This window comes from Haemaphysalis longicornis, unplaced genomic scaffold, assembly GCF_048455015.1.
Source record: "Haemaphysalis longicornis isolate Haplotype H1 unplaced genomic scaffold, Haemaphysalis longicornis Haplotype H1 scaffold_6, whole genome shotgun sequence".
NCBI classification, from domain to species: Eukaryota; Metazoa; Arthropoda; class Arachnida; order Ixodida; family Ixodidae; genus Haemaphysalis; species Haemaphysalis longicornis.
The window spans coordinates 208,133,624-208,154,865 of record NW_027526407.1 but is presented as its reverse complement, the minus strand read 5'-3'; the positions used below and the strand labels follow the sequence as shown (position 1 = coordinate 208,154,865).

At 46.3% G+C, this 21,242-nt stretch overlaps 1 protein-coding gene across 1 annotated transcript in view; it reads left to right on the top strand.

The window, feature by feature from the left end:
• LOC144141318 (oxygen-dependent choline dehydrogenase-like) overlaps positions 1-21,242 on the top strand; it is a 145,585-nt gene that overhangs the window by 26,941 nt on the left and 97,402 nt on the right. Inside the window, exons 3-4 of the mRNA XM_077672890.1 lie at positions 2,960-3,162; positions 20,913-21,105. Coding sequence (XP_077529016.1) covers positions 2,960-3,162; positions 20,913-21,105 — 396 coding nt within the window. The remainder of the gene's footprint in view (positions 1-2,959; positions 3,163-20,912; positions 21,106-21,242) is intronic.

The window sequence follows — 21,242 nt, the reverse complement described above, 5'->3', positions numbered from 1 at the left end:
ACCGTTTTACTGAGATTGTGCTTTTGGGTATGAAGAAATACATCCCGCCATATTGCCGCGAACCATGCATGTGTTTGTTTATTTATTGTTTGTTTTTACTGCACGGCCGCTCCCGGCTCTGTTATCTGGGTCCCAAGCGAAGCGCGTGATCCATTCTTTATTTTTATGCGGCACTGGCTATCTCATTAAGATAAGGAGACTGTTTCGCCCTAACGTCACTAGGCTAGAATAATCTTCTTTGATCTACGATGTTCTGGATGTAAATCGATGGTTCAAGAAACACTGGCGCCGAAAGATGAAAAGCCTACAGAGCAGACGCGCGGTATTCGATTCGCCGACACCAGTCTGCGCACAACATTTCGCCGCCTGTGTATTCTTTGAGTTGTTAGGGGAGCACAAGTTCGCTCCAATAAACTTGTTTTTCCTTCAAGACAGCCGCGTCGTCTTTGGCTACGTGACAATATTGCAGTAGAATGGAAATTTGAGCTAGTTGGATCTGATTCATGTTTGAAGCGCCGACAGACGAAACACAAGAAGAAGAGGACAAGACGAGCGCTTTCGCTTTTGTAGGGCTCGCTGCCCTGGATACCACGTCCGCGCACTCAGATACACAGCGGGCTTTCTTCTTCTGCCACTTGTGTTGACACTTTACGCGAAATGGCCAGAAGTTCAACTGGGGTCATCGAAGGAGTCAAGCAGAATTTTGGCCCGAGCTGCAACGTTTTTCTGTGGCGTTCTTCAAGCGGCTGGTCACAGAGCACAAGGACTTCCCGGACTGAAGTAGTCTCCTTCCTCTTCTTCGGTAGTGTCGGTCTGATACGGCACCACAAAAACTCGGTGATTTCGTCCGCCGTCCTGCACCACTCCTGGTACATCCGGTAGCCGCCATGCTGTCCTCCTGGAGTTGCACACACCACACGTAGGTTGTCCTTGTACAGCCTGAGCTGTCCCGACCATTCTACGCGCACAATACGACTCAGCCTTCGTGTATGACGAGGGGAAGGCTCCAGCTACCCACACATGGCCTGTACATCCGCCGGGCAGCGACTGTACCTAACATGCCACGATGCCGTCCTCGTCCTGCGGGCTGACACTACGATTAGGGCTGCTAGTACTGAGGGGTTATTAAAACTGAAAGTTAAACAGGGAAAAGAGCTCAAAGAACTAGAAATAAACTGCAGTACAAAGGAAATTTCAGCTAGTTGGATCTGATTCATGTTTGAATTGCGGACAGAAGAAACACAACAAGTGGTGTCCCTCAGGGATCTGTTCTGGGGCCACTTCTTTTTTCAATTTTTATAAATGATGTTTCCTCAGTAATTCATGATTGTCACTTTCTCTTGTATGCTAATTATGTCAAAATAGTTAAGGCTGTTTCAAACAGCGCAAGCTGTTCCTCTCTCCTGCGAGCGATCACGTCTTTTTCAGATTGGTGCTCACGCAACAAACTCCTTTTTGATACATCAAAAACTAAGGTAATGACCTACACTACAAAAACTGACAGCATATTGTTCTCCTGTAACAATAATGGTGAAGCACTACCACTTCGGCAGTAAATTGAGCTGCTCCCCGCACATCCGGGAGGTCACTCGGCGGGTCCTCCGATCTCTTCGCCTTATATGTCACCTATCGAAGGAGTTCAAGAAGCCGGGCTCTTTTCTCAAGCTGTACACGACTATTTGTCGTCCGCAGATCGAGTATGCTTCTGTGGCATGGAATAGCACATGCAAAACATTCTCTATGCATATTGAAAGTGTCCAGAAAAAGCTTGTATCTATCTTCAATCATCGCTTTGCTAGCCATAACAATTTAGGGTCGAATTTCTGTACTGATGCTAGAGTGCTTAAAAACCAGACATATTAAGGCTGATGTTCTTTTCCTGTTCAAGATCATTCACGGCACAGTGTCTTGTGCTGAAATGCTGCAACATGTTACACTCCATGCGCCGCCGAAATCCACCAGAATACACGACACGTTTTTTAATCCGAGCTGTCTGCGTGACTTGTACCCCATGTTTCGCCTGCAGTGTACGTACAATTAGTACAGCGATAATTTAGACGTATTTAATAATTCCTCGACACAGTTCCGCCAACATGTCTGTGAGCTTGCCATGTAAGTGACCGTTTTTATCCTCTGTTCACACGTGGTCACTTGAGCATGAAGTGATGACAACACAAGACTTTCTTTTTTTTATATTCCACTTATTCAATGTCTGGTTTTCTCTTCCATGCTCGTTTTCTTACATATAAACTATCTTGAGTAACTCCGTTTCCGTGCTACTAAACTGTGTTATCATTAATGTATATTTTTGAAATTATCTGTGTACGACGACCACTGTCGTGGTGTCACATGCCTTACTGCAAGGCACTGTGCTTCTTTTTGTGCGTATGCATGTGTTTGTGTTTTCTGTGGGTCCATGTATATTCTGGTGTACGACAGTGGGTAATTTTTGTGTGCGTGTGTGTCAGTAACGCTCTCCTTTAATGGCATTAGTTGTGAGGCGTGGGCATCTTTGCTTGTTTTTTTTTTCTTCGTGCGCCTGCACAAAGGTCCTCCGGCTGTTCCAAGGTTAGACCCCAAAACAATTGATTGATTGATTGGTTGATTATTATTAATCGCTTGATTGGCGATTTGTCTGTTTGTTGGGCGTTGGCAGATGGTTTGGCGTGTTTTTCGGTGAGTTGGAAAGATTTTTGGAATGATTACCGCGTGTCGTCTCGTTTCGCGCAGAGAGAGAGAGAACAAACTTTATTTTCCGCAGGACCTAAGTCCAGGTCCTAATTTGAAAGTTCAATTCACCGGATCCACGTAGTACTCCAGAATGTCATTGGGGATCCGGTGCACGTGTTTGTAGAGAGCTTCCTGGGCAGCCTGGATGTTTGCTGTCGGCGGGGGAGACAGCCAGAGCTCCAGCAAATCGGTCTGCACGGCTCCAAACGCACCCCACAATCGTTCGCAGTGGGAGGCGGTTCGGCGGGCTGCGTGCTGGCCAACCGGCTGTCGGCCGACCCGGCCTCCTCGGTGCTGCTCATCGAGGCCGGAGGCCTGGAGGACGCGTCGACGGACGTGCCCCTCTACGCGCTGCTCCACTTCCACGGGCCGTACGACTGGAACTACGCAACCGAGCCGCAGGAGCACAGCTGCCTCGCGCTCAACGAACACGTATGTCGCGCTTTCCCACGCAATATGCAGCGGTTGCAAAACTTGGTTGGCCCCCTGCCGCCCTGGGGCAAGCATGGGGCACTGCAGGCATGGCCCGCACCATGCGCCGCCATGCTGTTGGCCAAGCGTCTGTGATGTTCCCCATGAAGCCAGAAAACGGCATTTCCCTAAAATATATACCTACAACATTCCACTACATCCTTCACTGTTTTAGGAGATGAACCCATGTTTACAAACAAAAGTCTTTTAAGTTATCTTGCAGACATCAAGTTTTTTTAAACTCATCTCGTACAGTGCGTGACCTCAGAGCCTACATGCAGTGAGTGAGGCCCTCATGCTTCCTTTGTCGGCACGGGAGGCCCACTCTCGTCGCATGCTCTTTGGCTCGAGGTGCATCACGTCCCACCTATAATCCATTTCAGCCACCATTATGAACATCTTCATGTTTTAGCGGACGGGCCCTCTACACCCATATATACAGTATTTTAGGATGTGTCATACTCATTTCATGCATCTTTTAAGCCCAAACATGACTATTGAAAGACCACGTAGCATAGTTCTGGCGCTCTTTGGTCTTAGAAACCCTTGCGCCAATAAACCACAAACATACATACATACACTTCTCTCGTACAGGTTAGCGTCCGTTTGGCTCCGGTGGTGCAATTGTTCAAGCGACAGGAGGACGCCTGGGCCTGGTATACGTAATCCAGCGTCGAGCGCTCGTTGACTAGCGGCGTCTCGGACCCACAACAAAGCGGCCCCACGATGCGCGGCTGGCAGCTGAAGATTGCCACCGAAATAGCAATGCTGCCCGGCTTTGGCCCTCCCTCCCTGAAACATTCGCGCTCATTGTGGCATGCCTTGCCGGCAGTAGCTATGGTTACCGTGAAGCCGCGGAAAGCGGCTTGTGTCCAGCAGCAGAGTCAGTCGCCCCCGCGTCATTGCGCACCAAGCCCGGTCGATAAGTCGGGGGGAGGGGGAGGGGGGGGGAAACCGGCGAAAACTGGACGACGGGAGTATTGGGTGATTGAACACTATAATATTGCAAACGGCCGTCACAATGCCAATACGCTGATCGTAACAGCATCTCCGGCCGGCGGGAAGCTTCCGACAACATTCGATTCCAGCCCGTGTAGGAGGGAGTCTTCTCCCAGGTAGAGGATTAGGGTCGGCACACAAACACCTCAATCCGTCCTTCCAGAGGGTAACCCATTTTTTTAACACGACGAACCGGTCGGCGTCATGGCCCAGATACTTGAGGGAACACCCCTGATTTTCCATGTCGCGGATGGCTTCATGGCTCTCTCACGTGCACTCGCCAGTCATGAAAAACAAAAAACACAACTACAAAGCAAGCGGGTGCAAGGACAATCTCCTGAAAGACCACCACCACCAGGCTGCCTCGAAAATCAAAGAAACTCAGACTAAAAACTCTATCTAACGTGGCCACACTCAACACGAGATTACAAACTGAATAAAAATAAATCTGGTATGCAAAACGCATCAACAAAGGAACTCACAATGATACCAACCACAGAACTCAATATTGGTAATAAAAGAAATAGTTCAGCAAAAAGAAAAAACCATATTGCTCGAGCCCATATCTACAATAAGGGCAGCGGCTTAGGACGTCAGCGTTGCCATTGAGCTTTCCCTTTTTGTAACGGACCTCAAATGTGTACTGCTGCAAACCGAGTGTTCAGCGCAGGAAGCGCCCGTTCTTCGCGTACATTGTCTGCAACCGTGTGAGGGGACAGTGATCAGTTTGAATAATGAAATGTGAGCCCGCGATGTAGCAAGCTAGCTTTTGAACTGCCCACACGAGACACGCGCACTCCTTTTCGAAGGCGCTATATGCTTCCTCGCGTACTGTCAGCTTCCGACTGGCGTAACGCACGGGGTGCTCGCCACCCGTCGCCCCTTTCTGGTACAATGCCACTCATACGCCTCGATCACTGGCGTCGCCCAGAATGACAAAAGGTAGTCAGGGGCTGCAAGCGCCAGCTCGCTCGTCAGCGCTCTTTTCAAATCATTGAAAGCCTGCTCCTTCTTCACATCGTATTTTATATTAGGTGGCACAGTTTTCCGAAGGGCGTCAGTGAGCGGGCTGCCTGACTCAGAATACCTTCGAATGAATCGCTTGCTACGCCAAAAAAGGAGGGGATGTCGGTCTTAGTACGAACCTGTGGAAGATCGCGAGCCGCAGCTACCTTTACTTCGGAAGGCCGTCGGTGCCCCTGACCAATCACGTTGCCTAGGTAGGTCACCTCTGCTAGACTAATTGGCACTTCGAAGCCTTCACCGTGAGGCCTGCTTCCCTCGGCGCGAAGGTGTCGTACGTGTTCAGTCGACGACCGAGAGAATATCGCTATGTCGTCTAGATAGGGCTCTCCATCCCCTCAAGCACCTTGACCGTGAGGCCTGCTTCCCTCAGCCTATTTAGGACGGCGCGAAGGCGTCGTACGTGTTCAGTCCACGACCGAGAGAATATGGCTACGTCGTCTAGATAGGGCTCTCCATCCCTTCAAGCACCTTGACCGTGACGCCAGAACAACAATGGGGTGCATTCCTCAACTCGAAACTCAAGACGGAACGTCCCAAGCGGACGTACGAATGCGGCATACCTGCTCTTCAAAGGCCCTCAACTAAATCTAAGGTAGAAATGAACCGAGGCCCGCTCACCCTCTTGATCCGTGACTCAATGTGAGGTATGGCGTGCGTTTGTTCCCTGGTGATTAGGTTGAGTTTCCGGTAACAAGGTAGGGGGTCCTTGCCGGGATCTTCCACCAAGAACGAAGGTGAAGTGTAATCACTCTCGCATACCTGGATTGCGTCAAACTCAAGCATCCGCTTTATTTCTGCTTCCATGATACTCTGCTGACGCGGCGACACGAGGTAAGGCTTAGAGCGAACGGGTTGGGCTGAGGTCAGCGCTATATGGGGAACCACGAAAGAGGTCCTACCGGGTTTTTCTGAAAACCGGTCCTCACATTTCCGAAGAAGTTGCCTCAAGTCACACTTCTGGTTTGGCTCTAGGTCTGCCTTTTCGACCATTTCTTCGATGACCCGGGAGGGGTCCTCTTTGCTCGGCACGGGCCCAAGTTCGGGAAAATCGAGGGGCATTTCCTCCGGGAAGTTAAGATCCATGCTTACTATTACTTCCCTCTGCCTATATGGCCTCAGCAAATTGCTGTGGTACACCTGCTGCTGTTTCCGCTTGCCTGGAATTCTCGCGGCATAATTTGTGTCCGACAGCTTTTGAATGACTTGTGCGGGGCCTTCACATTAAAGTTCGAGTTTGTTCTTTTGACATGGGTTTAGCAGCATTCCCAACTTCAAACTTGCGAGCCCTGGCATTGCGATTGTTTAGCCTTTTGCTGGGCTTCAGCCATCGTGGCCTCGGCCAACTCCCGAGCATGGTGCAACCTCAAGAAAGGAAAGCACGTACTCGACCACCGCGGGGTCCTCCCCGCGGCCTTCCCACGACTCGCGTAGAATGCGAAGCGGTGATCCCCAGAACCAACCGTAAACTAGCTCGGCGTCGGCAAACTTCGTCGCCTCGTGAGGCAATGTCCTCAGTGCAAACATTGTTGCAGGCACGCACTTATCCTAGTCGGTCTTTCTTTCCCAGCACGACGCCCGTAGGACGCGCTTCATCGCGGAATCAAGTTTCTCCACTGAATTTGATTGTTGGTGGTACATTGAACTGTGGAGCAATTTGATCCCACATTACTCTAGAAAGGTTGTGGTTAGTGCGCTGGTAAACACGGTGCCTTGGTCACACTATATTTATGCGGGAAACCCTACTCGAGCGAAGATGGTCAGCAACGGGCTTACAATTTGCGCCGAGCTCAGCTCTGTGCGGAAATGCCTAAGGGAACTTCGTAACGGGGCAAAGGACGGTAAGGATGTGACGATGGCCGGAATAGGTTGCCGGAAGAGGACCTACCGTGTCAGTAACGAGGCGTCTAAATGGCTCGGAGATTACGGGAACCAGTTTCATAAGAGACCACGCCTCATCGCAGGGCTTAGCCAGCCGTTGGCACGTGTCTAACGTTCTAACAAACTCCTCAGCGTCGCGGAAGCACCCTGGCCAGTAGTATTCTTGTAGTAGCCGGTCATGAGTTTTTTTTACACCTAAGTGCCCGAACCACGCGCTGCCATGAACCAGGTGCAAGAGGTTCTTGTGATAAGCCTCTGGCACAACCAACTGATCAAACGGCACTCCCTTACTGTACAGTATACCACGCGTTTCCTGATAAAGAACATTTTTCTTTGCAACTCCTTCGCTTCCGTCCAACTTAATGTTCTGAAGAGTCGCGTCACGTTTTTATTCAGCTATCAGGACAGCTCTTTTTAGTCCTAACAACTCTTGCAGACTCTCGGAAGTGGGTGGGACAAACACCTCATCTAAGAAGTCGGAAAACTCATCCTCGTCTCCAGGGTGTTACTCGAGTTCAGGGCCTTGCGATGTCACCTCAACTCCCGTAGCATGCGGGGGCGCCTTCACGCTTAGACTGCTGGTCTCCCCAATGTACTGACTGGGGGGTGCCACCCCGTTTGAACTGGGCGCTATCACCGCCAATTCCCGAGCTTTTGAGCGGGTCAGTGCTTGGACGACTACCCCAAAGTTTCAACCCTTTTGAAGCAACAATTCATCAGACCGATTGGAAAACAGGTACGGATATTCGGGTGGCAAGGTAGGCATCACCGCGGCCTCGGTGTCAAGTGTCCCGAAGGGGACCTCGATACGAATTCGCGCGATCGGAAGACACACGCTGTTTGTCTCAACCGCCTGCTTCATCCAGGTGCACTCGCCTGCTGACTGCTCTGGTGTCACGTAAGATGGATGTCCTACATCCATCGTCGCCACGGCATCTCGGAGCACCCGGCAGCATTTGCCGTTAACCGTCATCTCCATAATGTACGGTTTCAGCAGCTTCATATTGACATCATCTTCCCCTGCCGACAGAAAAGCTACCCTGGGATTCCTACACCCGGTGGCCACGTGGCCCGGCTGGCGGCAGTTGAAGCAAGTCATTGTTGTGTCTTTATTTATTTATTTATTTATTTATTTATTTATTTATTTATTTATTTATTTATTTACGAATTTATTTATTTATTTATTTATCTTTTCGAAAACATTTTTCTGATGCTTTGCCTACTCTGTTTTGCATCCACTTTCTCACGGTCACGGTGCTTCAAATCTTTGTCGTTAGCGCCAGCGGCATCCCGGGAGACGCTCTTTTTGCCATTTTTCATGTTTCTGTTTGAACTCCCGTTTCAGACCCTCCCTCATTACACTGGCACGACTCCACAAGAACTCGTCAACGAGCTCGGCGGCTCGAGTCACCGTTGTGACATCTGATTTGTCCATTACCCAGTTACGCATGCTTGCGGGGAGCTGGCGGTAGAACTGCCCCAAACCTGGGCGTTGCACCACTTTGTCGTGTTTGCCAAACGAGCCCTCCTCCTTTAGCCACTCCTCGAAATTCGCCATCAATTTATACGCGAACTCTGAGTATGACTAATTTCTCCCCCTTTCACCTTCCCGAAACCGCCGTCTGTAGGCCTCCGCTGACAACCTGTACTTGTATAGAACACACGCTTTTACTTTGTTGTAATCTTGTTATTCAAGCGGGTTACCACATCGGCGGCTTCACACGGTAGCAAAGTAAGTAGGCGTTGTGGCCGAGTGTCTCTAATGCAGCGAAAAACGCCACCAACTGTTTACACGTCTCCCTGGTCGTTGTGCTCCGTACAGTTGCGCGTAATTTATGAGTTTCGTTTATTCGCGTCAAGCAGACGACAACAGGTAACCGACAAGGTCAATTTTTGTTCCACATTTTTTGCTAACCTTGTGGACTTGTGGTGTGTGGTACGACGCAATTATTTGCTAAGGCGGATATATAGTCGCTCATTTGTTTGCCCAAAACGTACAGATGGCCTATTTTTGCACATTGATAATAATAATGATATTAATAATAATAATATAATAATAATAATAATAATAATATAATAATAATAATAATATAATAATAATCAATCAATCAATCAATCAATAATTTATTTGCGTGCCCAGGAACAGCCGGGGGGGCCTTAGTGCTGGCGCACGGAAACAGAAACACACGAAACAAAATGTACACATCTCTCAAATACAAAATAAAATACAAAATACAAAGGGAAAAAAACGGAAGTATAGCTTATGTTGAAGTTACGGAATGAAAGTCATTTAAGTGCATGAACTCAAGGATAAAAGACAAATGCAGAATAAGAAAAGTTGGCAGTTACACCAATACAAACTCACAGACATGTTTGCGAAACAGAGTAGGGCAATCATTAAATATAATCAATCAATCAATCAATCAATCAACCTTTATTTTCGGTGCCCAGGAACAACCCTAGGGTCTTGGTACTGGTACACCATACAAAAAAACACTACAATTAAGACAAGACAACACACAAAAACTATATGTATGACATAAACAATAAAGTAAAAATAGTTACAGAAATCTTAGAAAGCAAAAAAGGAAAAAAAAGAACAGAAAGTCAAAAAAGAAAAGGCAGGCTTAGTGTTGCAAGCCATGCCACTCGGCCAGCGAAACGTTCAGTAGATGTGAAAAATAGGAACTATACAAGCAAATATTGAATCAACATAACATAGAGTATATGTATATAACCAAGGTTTTCTAACAACATATTAGGAAGTTCCAAAAAAAAGGGGGAAAATAATAATAATAATAATAATCAATCAATCAATCAATCAACCTTTATTTTTGGTGCCCAGGAACAACCCTAGGGTCTTGGTACTAGTACACCATATACAAGCATTCATAAAAACAAACTAAAATCAAGACAACACAACACAGAAAACCATATATATGACAGAAACAATAAGGTAAAAATAGTTACAGAGATCCCAGTATGCAAAACAGCAAAAAAAAAAGGAAGCCTAGTGTTAGAAGCTATGACACCCGGCCAGCAAAAACGTTGAAGGCACGTGAAAAATTGAAAATACACAAGCAAATACTCAATGAACATGACGGAGATAGATTATACACATAAAACAAAGGTTTTGTAACAAAATGTTAGGAAGTTTCAAAATGGAAAAACGAAGTTCAGCATTACAAGCACTGACACTTAAACCGACAGAAATTCAAGCAACACAAAATCAGGAAAAGTGAAAAACAAACAAGCAAGATGATGATTTGCATAAAATAAATATGGAACAGAAATACGGCACATAAATGACATAAAGGCACTTAAGCTACAACAGTTTTCAATTCATTAGAGAACAAAGACAAAGAGCTCTGGAATATATCAAGACGATCGGAATATTCATTATATGCACATTGTATTCTGCAGATGGACGAGCGTCGTCTACTTAAAGGGGCACTGACACAAAATTTTGAAGGCGAGATAACGTCGGAGATAGATTGGTGGGAACACATATACATCATCTGCAAAATATCAGCGGCGAATACAGCCTGGAACATATTTAAAATCAATTTTGAAGTGTGCGAAACGCAACCGAGCAGCCAGCAGAGGACCACGCGCAATTATAAATAAACAACATCCAACACGTCACGAGTTTGTGTTTGCCGCTTCCGCACTACCGGCGTTTTACGCGGGCTCGCCCAGCTCGCCGCTCCAATCGGAGGGCCGGAGGGCGGAGCTACTGCTCTCGAGAACGAACGACCCGATCGTTGGCGGCGGAGGCGCCGTGATTTCGTCAGCTAATCGGGCAGCTGGCCGCGACCAAAGTTCTACAGCGATTCCAGGCACTCTGTTTCTATTACTGTTTATTACCATTGGATGCGAAAACGCGCCGGAGGCACTGAGCTAGCCGCACGGTCGCTGTGCAGGCGGCGGCCACGGCCGCGAAGTGGCCCAGGCCGGCGCAGGTAGCTCGAGTGATAGCTTGTTACCGCTGCACGAAATTGTCCCCAAGTCCCGACCATAGTGGCTTACATGAGAAAGGAGTTAATGATGCGATGGCGGGTTGCATTAAAAATTGTCATCTGCACCGCTTACGAGAGCGGCACTCGAATATCCGCCGCAGTGCTGAGCCGAACACATCTGTAGGCGGACCTGTAGGCAGACTGGCCGGCTGCTCCCAGCGCGCGTCTTGCCACCCACCGTCTCGAGCGTCGCGCGTCGTTCTTTAGCCGTGGTAGCATTTGCACTCGCAGCGCCTGCGTCACATCCACGGTCGCTTTTTAATTAAGCGCCTCACGAGATCAGTACGTGGGGGCATTCGCAGAAACTGCCGTCGATGCGGATTCGACAGTGCTACGGCGGCTCTGCTCTGTGATATCCCTGCGACGGTCACGTGGTCAGCTTTGTTCACACAAAATCCACAAAATCCATCGTTTCGCGGCACTCGCTGAAACCGAAACTGCGACTGGCCGCATTGAAAATGCCTCTAATTAAACAACCGTCGCACGCTGAAGCAAATGAGGTTTCTACAGGTTATAAGTAGGTCACCAGCTACTTATCGCAACGAAAAAAACAAGATGCTAAATTTTTGTGTCAGTGCCCCTTTAAAGCATCTGTTCTGAAAGTTCGAAATCTTCGGAAAAGTTTGTTCGGCAAGTTGACATTGATAAGTGCAACCAAGTCATCACACAAAATATCACCATGAAGAAGTTTATAAAGAAAGATAACGTCAGCTCTCATTCGTCGACACCAAAGGGAAGGAATACTTTTGAGGCAAGACATGCTGCCGTTTGCGTCTTCTTGTACATGACGGAAACGGTGCCTAAAGATAGAAAGGAACTTATTTTGAACCCTTTCGATGCGGTCACTATTGGACTTACAAGTTCCATTCCAGACAACAGACCCGTATTCAAGAAGAGTTAAGCAGAGAGCCGAATAATAATAATAATAATAATAATAATAATAATAATAATAATAATAATAATAATAATAATAATAATAATAATACAATAATAGTAATAATAATAATAATAAACAATCATGTTTATTTACGTGCCCAGGAACAGCTAAAGGCCTGAGTGCTGGCGCACGGAGTTACATAAAAAGAAAATACAAGAAACATATCGCAAAAAACAAACAAGCGACAAGACACACACAAATGGAAGTAGTGAAAATTACATAAATAAAACACGGGCGGAGCCTGGGTACAGGTAAAAAAGAAAAAAAGAAGATGCCTTAGTGGCTCTGCTTGTTGTAAAGACCACACAAGAAACATAGCAACAAAGTGTGACAGAAAAACGACAAAAACAATGACAAGAGTATAGAAACAAATGATAAGGCGAACAAATCACTGTAAACCGATTCAAAAATAGGCAACTATCAGTTAGTTAAACAGAACCGCGGAGAAACCAAATTCCAGCAATGGAGAATGAAAAAGTAAAGAAAAAAACGAACGACAGAGTTATCATAGATGTTGAACATACTGTATTCAACAGCGCAGTACGGTAAATTATGAAGAAACTTTGAAAGATGTCAAGGCGTTCAAAGAAGCGGTTGTAGGAATTCTGTATTCTGCGCACAGGAGAATGATTCGAGTTGCCCGCAGCGGTCAAGAACGGGTGATGCGACCTGGTGGGCCTTTGTGGAACACTAACCTCTGAACAATTAAGCAGGTCTACGCAAGAAAGGTCACCATGAACAATTTTGTGAAGAAATGTAAGATCTGCACGCATACGTCTGCACTTCAAGGAAGGGATGGACGGAACTATGGGTAAGTCACAATCAGGATGAAAACTGCGATTGTGATGACGGTGCTTAAATAGGGATAAAAACTTCTTCTTTACACGTTCTATTAATTCCCTACTAGATTTGAAGATGCCGTTCCAGGCAACAGCAGCATATTCTAATGAGGTGTAAAGATTGCATTGTATAGCATTAGAAATGGATCTGGAGAAGAGAATTCCTTTGTAATCCGACACACATTTCCAAGGCTTCGGAGCGCTCGCCGGGTGATGAGCCTAATATGAGGAGAAAAAGAGAGGGTACTGTCGAAAAGCACCCCTAGGTCTCTAATCTCCTCAACCCTTTCGAGAGGAGCTTCCTCAATAGTGTAGGAAAACAGTAGACGGTGGGTGTTCCGGCTGTACGTGGTAACCTTTGTTTTAGCAGGGTTCAAAATCAGACAGCTTTTGCTACACCATCCTGATAATTCAGACACACCACCCTGCAGGGCAAGCAAGCCTGAATAATAATAATCAATCAATCAATCATGTTTATTTACATGCCCAGGAACAGCCAGAGGCCTGAGCGCTGGCGCACGGATAGTTACATAAAAACAAAATACAAGAAACATATTACAAGAAACAAACAAGCGACAAATTGAAGTAGTGAAAATGACAGAAATAAAGCACAGGCGGAGCCTCGGTACAGGTAAAAAAGAAAAAGAAGATGCCTTTGTGGCTCAGCTTATTTAAAAGACCACACAACAAGCAGAGAACAAAGTTTGACAGTAAAACGACAAAAAAGCTGACAAGAGTATAGAGACAAATGATAAGACAAGGATGATAAGTGAACAATTTCAAAAATACGCAACTATCAATTGGTTAAGCAGACCCGCAGAGAAACCAAATTCCTCTAAGGAAAAAAAAGATAAACGAACGACAGAGATATCATAGATGTTTAGCATGCTCTATTCAACAGCGCAGTACGGTAAATTGTAAAGGATTTTTGAAAGATGTCAAGGCGTTCAAAGAAGCGGTTTTAACAATTCTGTGTTCTGCGCATAGGAGAATAATTGGAGTTGCGTGCAGCGGTCAAGAACGGGCGATGCGACCTGGTGGGCCTTTGTGGTACACTAAACTCTAAAGAGTTAAGCAGGTCTGCGCAAGAAAGATCACCATGAACAATTTTGTGAAGAAATGTAAGATCTGCACGCATACGTCTGCACTTCAAAGAAGGGATGGAAGGAACTATGGGTAAGTCAGAATGAGGATGAAAACTGTGATTGTGATGAAGGTGCTTAAATATGGATAAAAACTTCTTCTTTACACGTTCTATTAATTCACCACTAGATTTGGAGATGCCGTTCCAGGCAACAGAAGCATATTCTAACTGAGGTGTACATATTGCATTGTAGTGAGATCGGGCGATAGTTAGAAACGGCTGACTTATCACCAGACTTAAATATCGGAAAAATTCTAGCGATCTTGCATGCACGAGAAAATTTTCCCGAAAGTAAGCAGTTATTATAAATGGAAGTAAGACAGGCACAAAAATGTTGCCGCAAGCCCTCATGAGGGCTGCTGAAATTCCATCTGCACCATAGGAAAATGATAGTTTCATCCGTTTAAGGCTATCATTGACAATTTTTTCATCGCACACAGGTGTATTAAAAATGCACAATTATTAAACGATAGGCGTTCGTCGTTACCATCTGGCAGTTGAAAGACAGAGTGAAAGTACAGAGCAAAACTGGTGGCAACATCCTCAACCGCTTCACCATTGGAATAAAGCAGGCTAACGTGTTCTTTAGACGCCATAGAACGGCCGCGTACAAACCTCCAGAATTCAGCCGGTTTCTGAGACGCAGCAGCCTCTAACGACTCTATACAGGGTGTCCCAGCAATCATGCACCAAGTTTTAAAAAAAGAGTAATGGCGTAACTCGAAGAAAACCTAGTGGATAATGTTTGCAGTACTGTAAGGAAGCGGTGACTAAATTTTTCGTTAATGAGACTTAACTAATTAATTGTAATTAATTATCTAACTCGATAATTCCTGTCCTAATCACTGAAGTGTCAATAAGGCATTTGTAGGCATCGACGAGGGGCATCTAACTGCGGTATTTTCAGCGACGAAATAACTGCGTACTCGTTTATTCTGACTGATAAAGAAAACCCGCGAAATATGAAAAATACCACGTGACGGCGCATCCGCGCGCATTGTAAAGCAGCGTCCCCAAATAAGCTGATTGAAAGCAACTGCTTCCGGTGTTACCCGCCCGAAGACACAGCGAATCACCTTGATAAGGCGCGTGTGCAGATAAGGCACAAACTCGGTGGCGATTTCTTCTTTCTTACTTTTCTTTATTTCATTCTGGCTAACTCGGAGGCAGCCCGTTTGAGGGCGTTGCTTTACGATGCACGCGGACGCGCCATCACGTGGTATTTTTCATATTTCGCGGGTTTTCTTTATCAGTCAGAATAAATGTGTACGCAGTTAGTTCGTCGCTGAAAATACCGCTATTAGATGCCCCTCGTGGGTACCTACGAGTGCCTCATTGACACTTTAGTGATTAGGACAGGAATTATCGAGTTAGATAATTAATTACAACTAATTAATTCTCATTAATGAAAAAATGCTGCCCGCTTCTCCACAGTACTGCAAACATTATCCACTAGGTTTTCTTCGAGTTACGCCATTACTCTTTTTTAAAATCTTGGTGCATGATAGCTGGGACAACCTGTATAGAGCTGGTGGTCACGCCGGTAGAGGCTTTTACAAAGTGAGCGATACCGACTAAACTCCGCTTTCCGCTTGTCAAGCCCAGAACGCTTGGCCTTTTTGTGGGCGCTTTCCTTAAGTTTAAGCGGACTTCGAAGTTCTTTAGAAAACCAGTGGGGGAATTTGGAATGAACAGGCTTATAACAAGGGATGTACTTTTCCATGCCACTCCTGACGATTTCGGTAAAACGTCGAACCTGTTCGTCAACATCATTGACTTCAAAAACACTAGACCATTCAGCAAATGAATAAAAGTGATACAGACCAGCATAATCTCCACGCCTGAAAGCATATCGCGGGACTGTACAATTGTCAACACCACCAGAGCGATTCTGGGTAGCGACCGAGACAGAGATATTAAGAGGGGGAGAAACTTGTCGGGGTGCACAAGGGATATTTCGGAGGCACACACTTGAACTTTTTTCAAGTTCGAGAAGCACACATCTAGGACATTACCACAGAAGTTTTCTACGTGGCAGAACTGCTGCAAAGAGGCGAACGATTGAAAGTCTAATAATATGGTGCATTTCTGCGCTACATAAAGATTTTTGTGCTCAAATTAAAGACTGTTCCAGTTAATACCTGGGGTGTTGAAGTCCCCAAGTATAATTAGCTTATGGTTGGAGTGTGCATTTGAAACATTTTCGATAGATGTGAGCTTTCGATTATATTCAGCAGGTAAAATATCCGGGGATATATAGAATGCACCAATGAGCAGATTCTCGCACCTCTTGAGGCGTACCTCAAGCCAGACTGATTCCTCTAGGGTCTCGAGGTCTGCGCACCGCACGCATTGCACTGAGCGATCGATGGCAATGAGAACCCCGCCACCCTTTTGCTTAGGCCGAGTTAACTTCCTGTCGGTTCTAAAAATTTCATAGCTCGGGGGAAAATAGTCGGAAGACGAGATATCACTGCAAAGAAAAGTTTCAGTAAAAACAATAGTGGAAAATTTGGAGCACACAACATTTCCAAGAAATTCGGAGGACTTAGTACGTAGACTCCGAGCGTTTTGATAACAGATGTCGAGAGTGTCGTTCTTATTGGTCATGCTCAGTAGTTTCATAGCTGTGCACCATGCCAAGGGTGGAACATGCCTTGGAACGGCTTGAAGAGGCAGCCCTTTGGCCACATAGGAGGGTCGCCCAGGCGCCTAAAACACTCTGTGTCAACATTTACGCGAAAAGAGGAATACGAGTCACACTTGGTCGTAAGGCGTTTGCACGACAATGGCGTGACTTGCACATTCGACAAGTAGGCCAACAGTTGCTCAGATGTCGTCCTAGCCGACAACTTCGAAACAAAGATGGCCTTGGGGCTCGGTGGTCGGCGCACCACAACCAACTCGGAAGCTTCCGATGCACCAACGCGAGGAGAGCTTCTTTTATTCAGTAAGCTCGCCGGCGGGCCATTACTCGCAGTGTCGGACCGTAGAGGCGGACGCAAAGGGCAGTCCGAAGGGGAACCCAACTCACTCAACGCCGCACCTGGTTGACCGCTGGAGCGTTCTACGAATGCCGAAGCGCTTCGGCATACGTAGAATGTCGTAGAATAATACTAATATTCAATCAATCAATCAATTAATCAATCAATCAATATTTATTATAGTGGCCAGGAATATCGGAGGCCTTCGTGCTGGAGCACTCAGAGGGGAAAATGCAGCACTGTAGTATATCAATAATTTGCTAATAAACACTCAGTGAGCAAAAAAAAAACTACAAAAACGGCAAAGAAGATTAGAAATAAAATAGTTCAATCCAACCGACTTTACACAATCAATTATCGCTGGCGCACAGAAAAGGTATAAGACAGCAATGAAATACATCAACAGCTGGCAAATGAACAGTGAGTGAACAACAAATAAGAAGAAACTACAACAACTTCAAAGAAGAATAAAAATACCATAGTGTAATTTTAGTCAACATTACACAATCAATAGAAACTGTAATGTCTGGTCAATTACAAGAAGACATCTTACAATAAGCGTAACTATACGGAAGAGTGAGTGAAAAGAAGAAAGTCTTTACAAGATCCGGGAAGCGTAAATTTTCAGTTTCAAATGGACGCATAAAGTGAATATGGAAACTTTTAATGATAAAAATGGCAGAAAAAGAAAAATTCTACGATAATTACAGTCGCAGTATCAGCACAATACACGAATAACCAAGAACAAGAACAAGCTCGGTGAAGTCAATGCACACGCCAGGACGATAAGTGAAGAAAAAGAACACTGCCAAGATGAACTTAGTGTGTCAGAGCTAACAACCCAGCCAAAAACTCTCGGAGAGGACGCTGAAAGATATCGAGCTTCTCGGAGTGAACATTATGCAGATGCTGCATCCTTTGAATTGGAGATTGTGTGCTGAGAGTTCCAGCTGCTTTAAAAGGGTGGGCGAGCCTTGTAGCTTTTTGTGGAAAGCGAAAACTGATTGATTCAAGTAGTTGCGGGCATAAAATAAAACCATGGAGCAATTTGTACATGAAAAGAAGGTCTGAGTGGTCCGCCGGGAACTTAGAGAAACAGTTATAGGGATAGGCTTCGAAGGAAAATGATGCCTAAATATTGATGAAAATTTGGTCTGCACACGCTCTATACGTTGACAGTTGGAACTACAGGTTCCATTCCAAACGACAGAAGCATATTCTAGTTGCGAAATACAAAGCGTTCTGAATAGTTTTAGGAATGAATAAGGAAACCGGAATTCTCGTGAAAACCTGCATTCAGCCCCAAGAGAGCGGAGCGCCCGCTTAGTAAGTTGAGTGACATGAGGTGAGAAAGTTAAGGCACTGTCGAAAAGCACGCCGGGGTCTCTGATCTCTTCAACTCTAGATAAGTAACCGCCGTTAATACTGTAGCAAAATAAAGTGCTGTTCGTTTTTCTGCTGTAAGACATGACCTTTGTTTTTGTAGAGTTAAAATTTAATCTATTGTCTGACCACCACTTAGAAAGTGAGGATATATCTTGGTCCAGGGCGATGCAGTCGTTAATAGACTCAATCCGTCTGAATATTTTAATGTCGTCAGCGTAAAGAAGGAAAGAAGACATCTTAATTGCGGCTGACACCTCCTTAACAAAAATGGAGAACAAGAGAGGCCCCAACACGGAACCTTGAGGCACACCGCTTGTTGATCTGTACAGAGCAGACGTCTGCCCGTTAACGCTAACGAAACTGAACCGATTATCTAGATAACTACCCAACAATGCCACGAGTGGTGTATCAATTCCTACCTGTAAAAGCTTTTTAAGTAACAACGTGTGGCAGACAACGTCAAATGCTTTGCTCAGATCACAGTAGACAACGTCGAGCTGGCCCCTCTCAGAAATGGCTGCCGAGGCCTGCTCCATGAAGGAGGAAAGATTAGTTGTGGTCGACCTTCCTGATATAAAGCCGTGCTGTTTACTTACAAGGAGATTCTGTACAGAACTTGACAGTAATTTGTACAGCGCTGTCTCAAACAGCTTGGAACAAGCACAAAGGAGAGAAACTGCTCTGTAGTTTTTTGCATCCGATTTGGAGCCTGACTTGAAAATTGGACGCACTCGAGAAATTTTCCACGCGAGAGGGAACACGTTTGTTTTTAGACACTGGTTAAATATCACAATCAAAACAGGTACAAAAATGCTGCCGTATGTTTTGAGAATAGCTGGAGGTATTCCGTCAGCTCCACACGACAATGACGGTTTCATGCGCTTTAGGCTCTCCAAAACCAACTGCTCGTCCAAATGCACTAAGCTAGAGCCCTGTACGCGATTTAACAATATGTTCATTTCAGAGACGTCGCGCTGGCCGCAGGTGGCACTGAAGTGCTGAGCAAAGTGGTTGGCGACATTATGAACTTCTTCCCCAGAGGAATCTGCAAGATTGATAAGATCATATGAGTTGTTCCTACGGGACCGGATGTATCTCCAAAATGTTCCAGGCTGAGAATTCGCACTACTCTCTACAGAATCGAGATAGGAGCGCTGGTCCCGCTCATAAATGTTTTTACATAATTTACGGTAAGAGCGGAAGTTCTGTTTCCATTCGTCAACCCGGTTTTCTTGTACTTTCTGTGGCAGCGGTCTTTTAATTTAAGGGTCGTACGAAGTTCTTTCGGAAACCAGTGGGGGTGCTTGGATAATAATAATAATAATAGTAATAATAATAATCCCTATCATTACCATTATGAGGGGCGTGAGCATATATTTGCCATGGGCGCCGTCCTATCTAGTTACGCCACTGGCCGGAGGTAGACGACAGAGCACACGCACATCTTGCGGGGCTGCACCAATATTCAGAGGATTCAAGATCAAGAACGATACTGCCGTGGCTCGAGGCAGCCGCGAGGAGCCACGACCGAGACCACCAGCTCTGGGCCGTCCTATAGGTCCTCGGGGCGCTCGCGAGCCGGCAACGGCGAGCAGGGAGCCATGCCGAGTAACGGAAACCCCAAAGACGACGTAGGCCCTCGTCGGGGCACGCGAGCGCCCAACTGCATGTAGAAATAAACTTTTGTTGCTATTCAATCCAATCAAGGATGAACAGCAACTTTCCCACTTAATATTGGCTCACGCCGACGTGAGCCAATATTACTTGTTCAGCTGAAACGGCTTTCACAGTGGCAATTTCGGCGGCGTCGTTCACTACAAAACACGCGCGCATAACCAGTTTATGCGTGCAGTGTTTGGGAGAGGGGGAAAGGGCGTGCCCTCACTGATGGTGGTAGCGGGATGTTTAAACGTGGTCGCCAAACGGCCCAATGCGACCTATCTGGCGTCCTCAGTGGTTCAGCGGATTGGGTTGGTGTTTTATACAAACAGTAAGATGGCTACGACGCTGGAGGGAAACAGAGAACTCCATGCTTGTCCGCTAGAGTAAAGCTCGGCTCCTTCCAAGTTTCATTCAGGTAATTGGCTAGTAAGTGTGTTCAATCGCAAATTACGAAGAAACGTGTTTTGTTTCGTGCACTTAGTGAACTGCTTACAGCTTCGCAGGTAATCCTTCTTGACTGAGTGGAAGGGCGCTAATTTTATTTTTGCTGTTTCGTTTGGTTTTAATTCGCTGAATTGTTAGATTAATTAGATTAATTAGGCTAGCATTACTCGCAGAAATCTATCATCCCATGCCTTTATATTCTGCGCTCACGATGTGCCACTGTTTACTCTGATCAGGACCGGACCGCAGTCTAAGCGTTAGTTGAACTACAGTCCTCACACGAGCGTCCAGCCTTTACATTTATACTCCAAACGAAATCCAGGAGCGTATACGCACACTGGGGCTATTTTATGCTGTGGTGTTTTTTTCTTTTTTTTTTCTCTCGAACCGCAGCGCAGCCCGTGGCCACGGGGCAAGGCCCTGGGCGGCAGCAGCGTGGTGAACTTCATGATGTACGTGCGCGGGAACCGGCGCGACTACGACGGCTGGGGCAGCGAGTACGGCGTCCGCGGCTGGAGCTACGACGAGCTGCTGCCGCACTTCAAGAACATCGAGCACTGCCACATCGACGCGTACTCCAACAACGGTACGCGCGCTCAGGGCCCCTTCCGACCCAACCGCTGTAGGAAAAGTGCGCCTCGGCATCTACAGTGGCGACTCCAAGCCGGGCAGGAATTCGCAGCTCTGGCGCTTGGGTGACCGTGCTCGGCTTAGCAGGGCGCC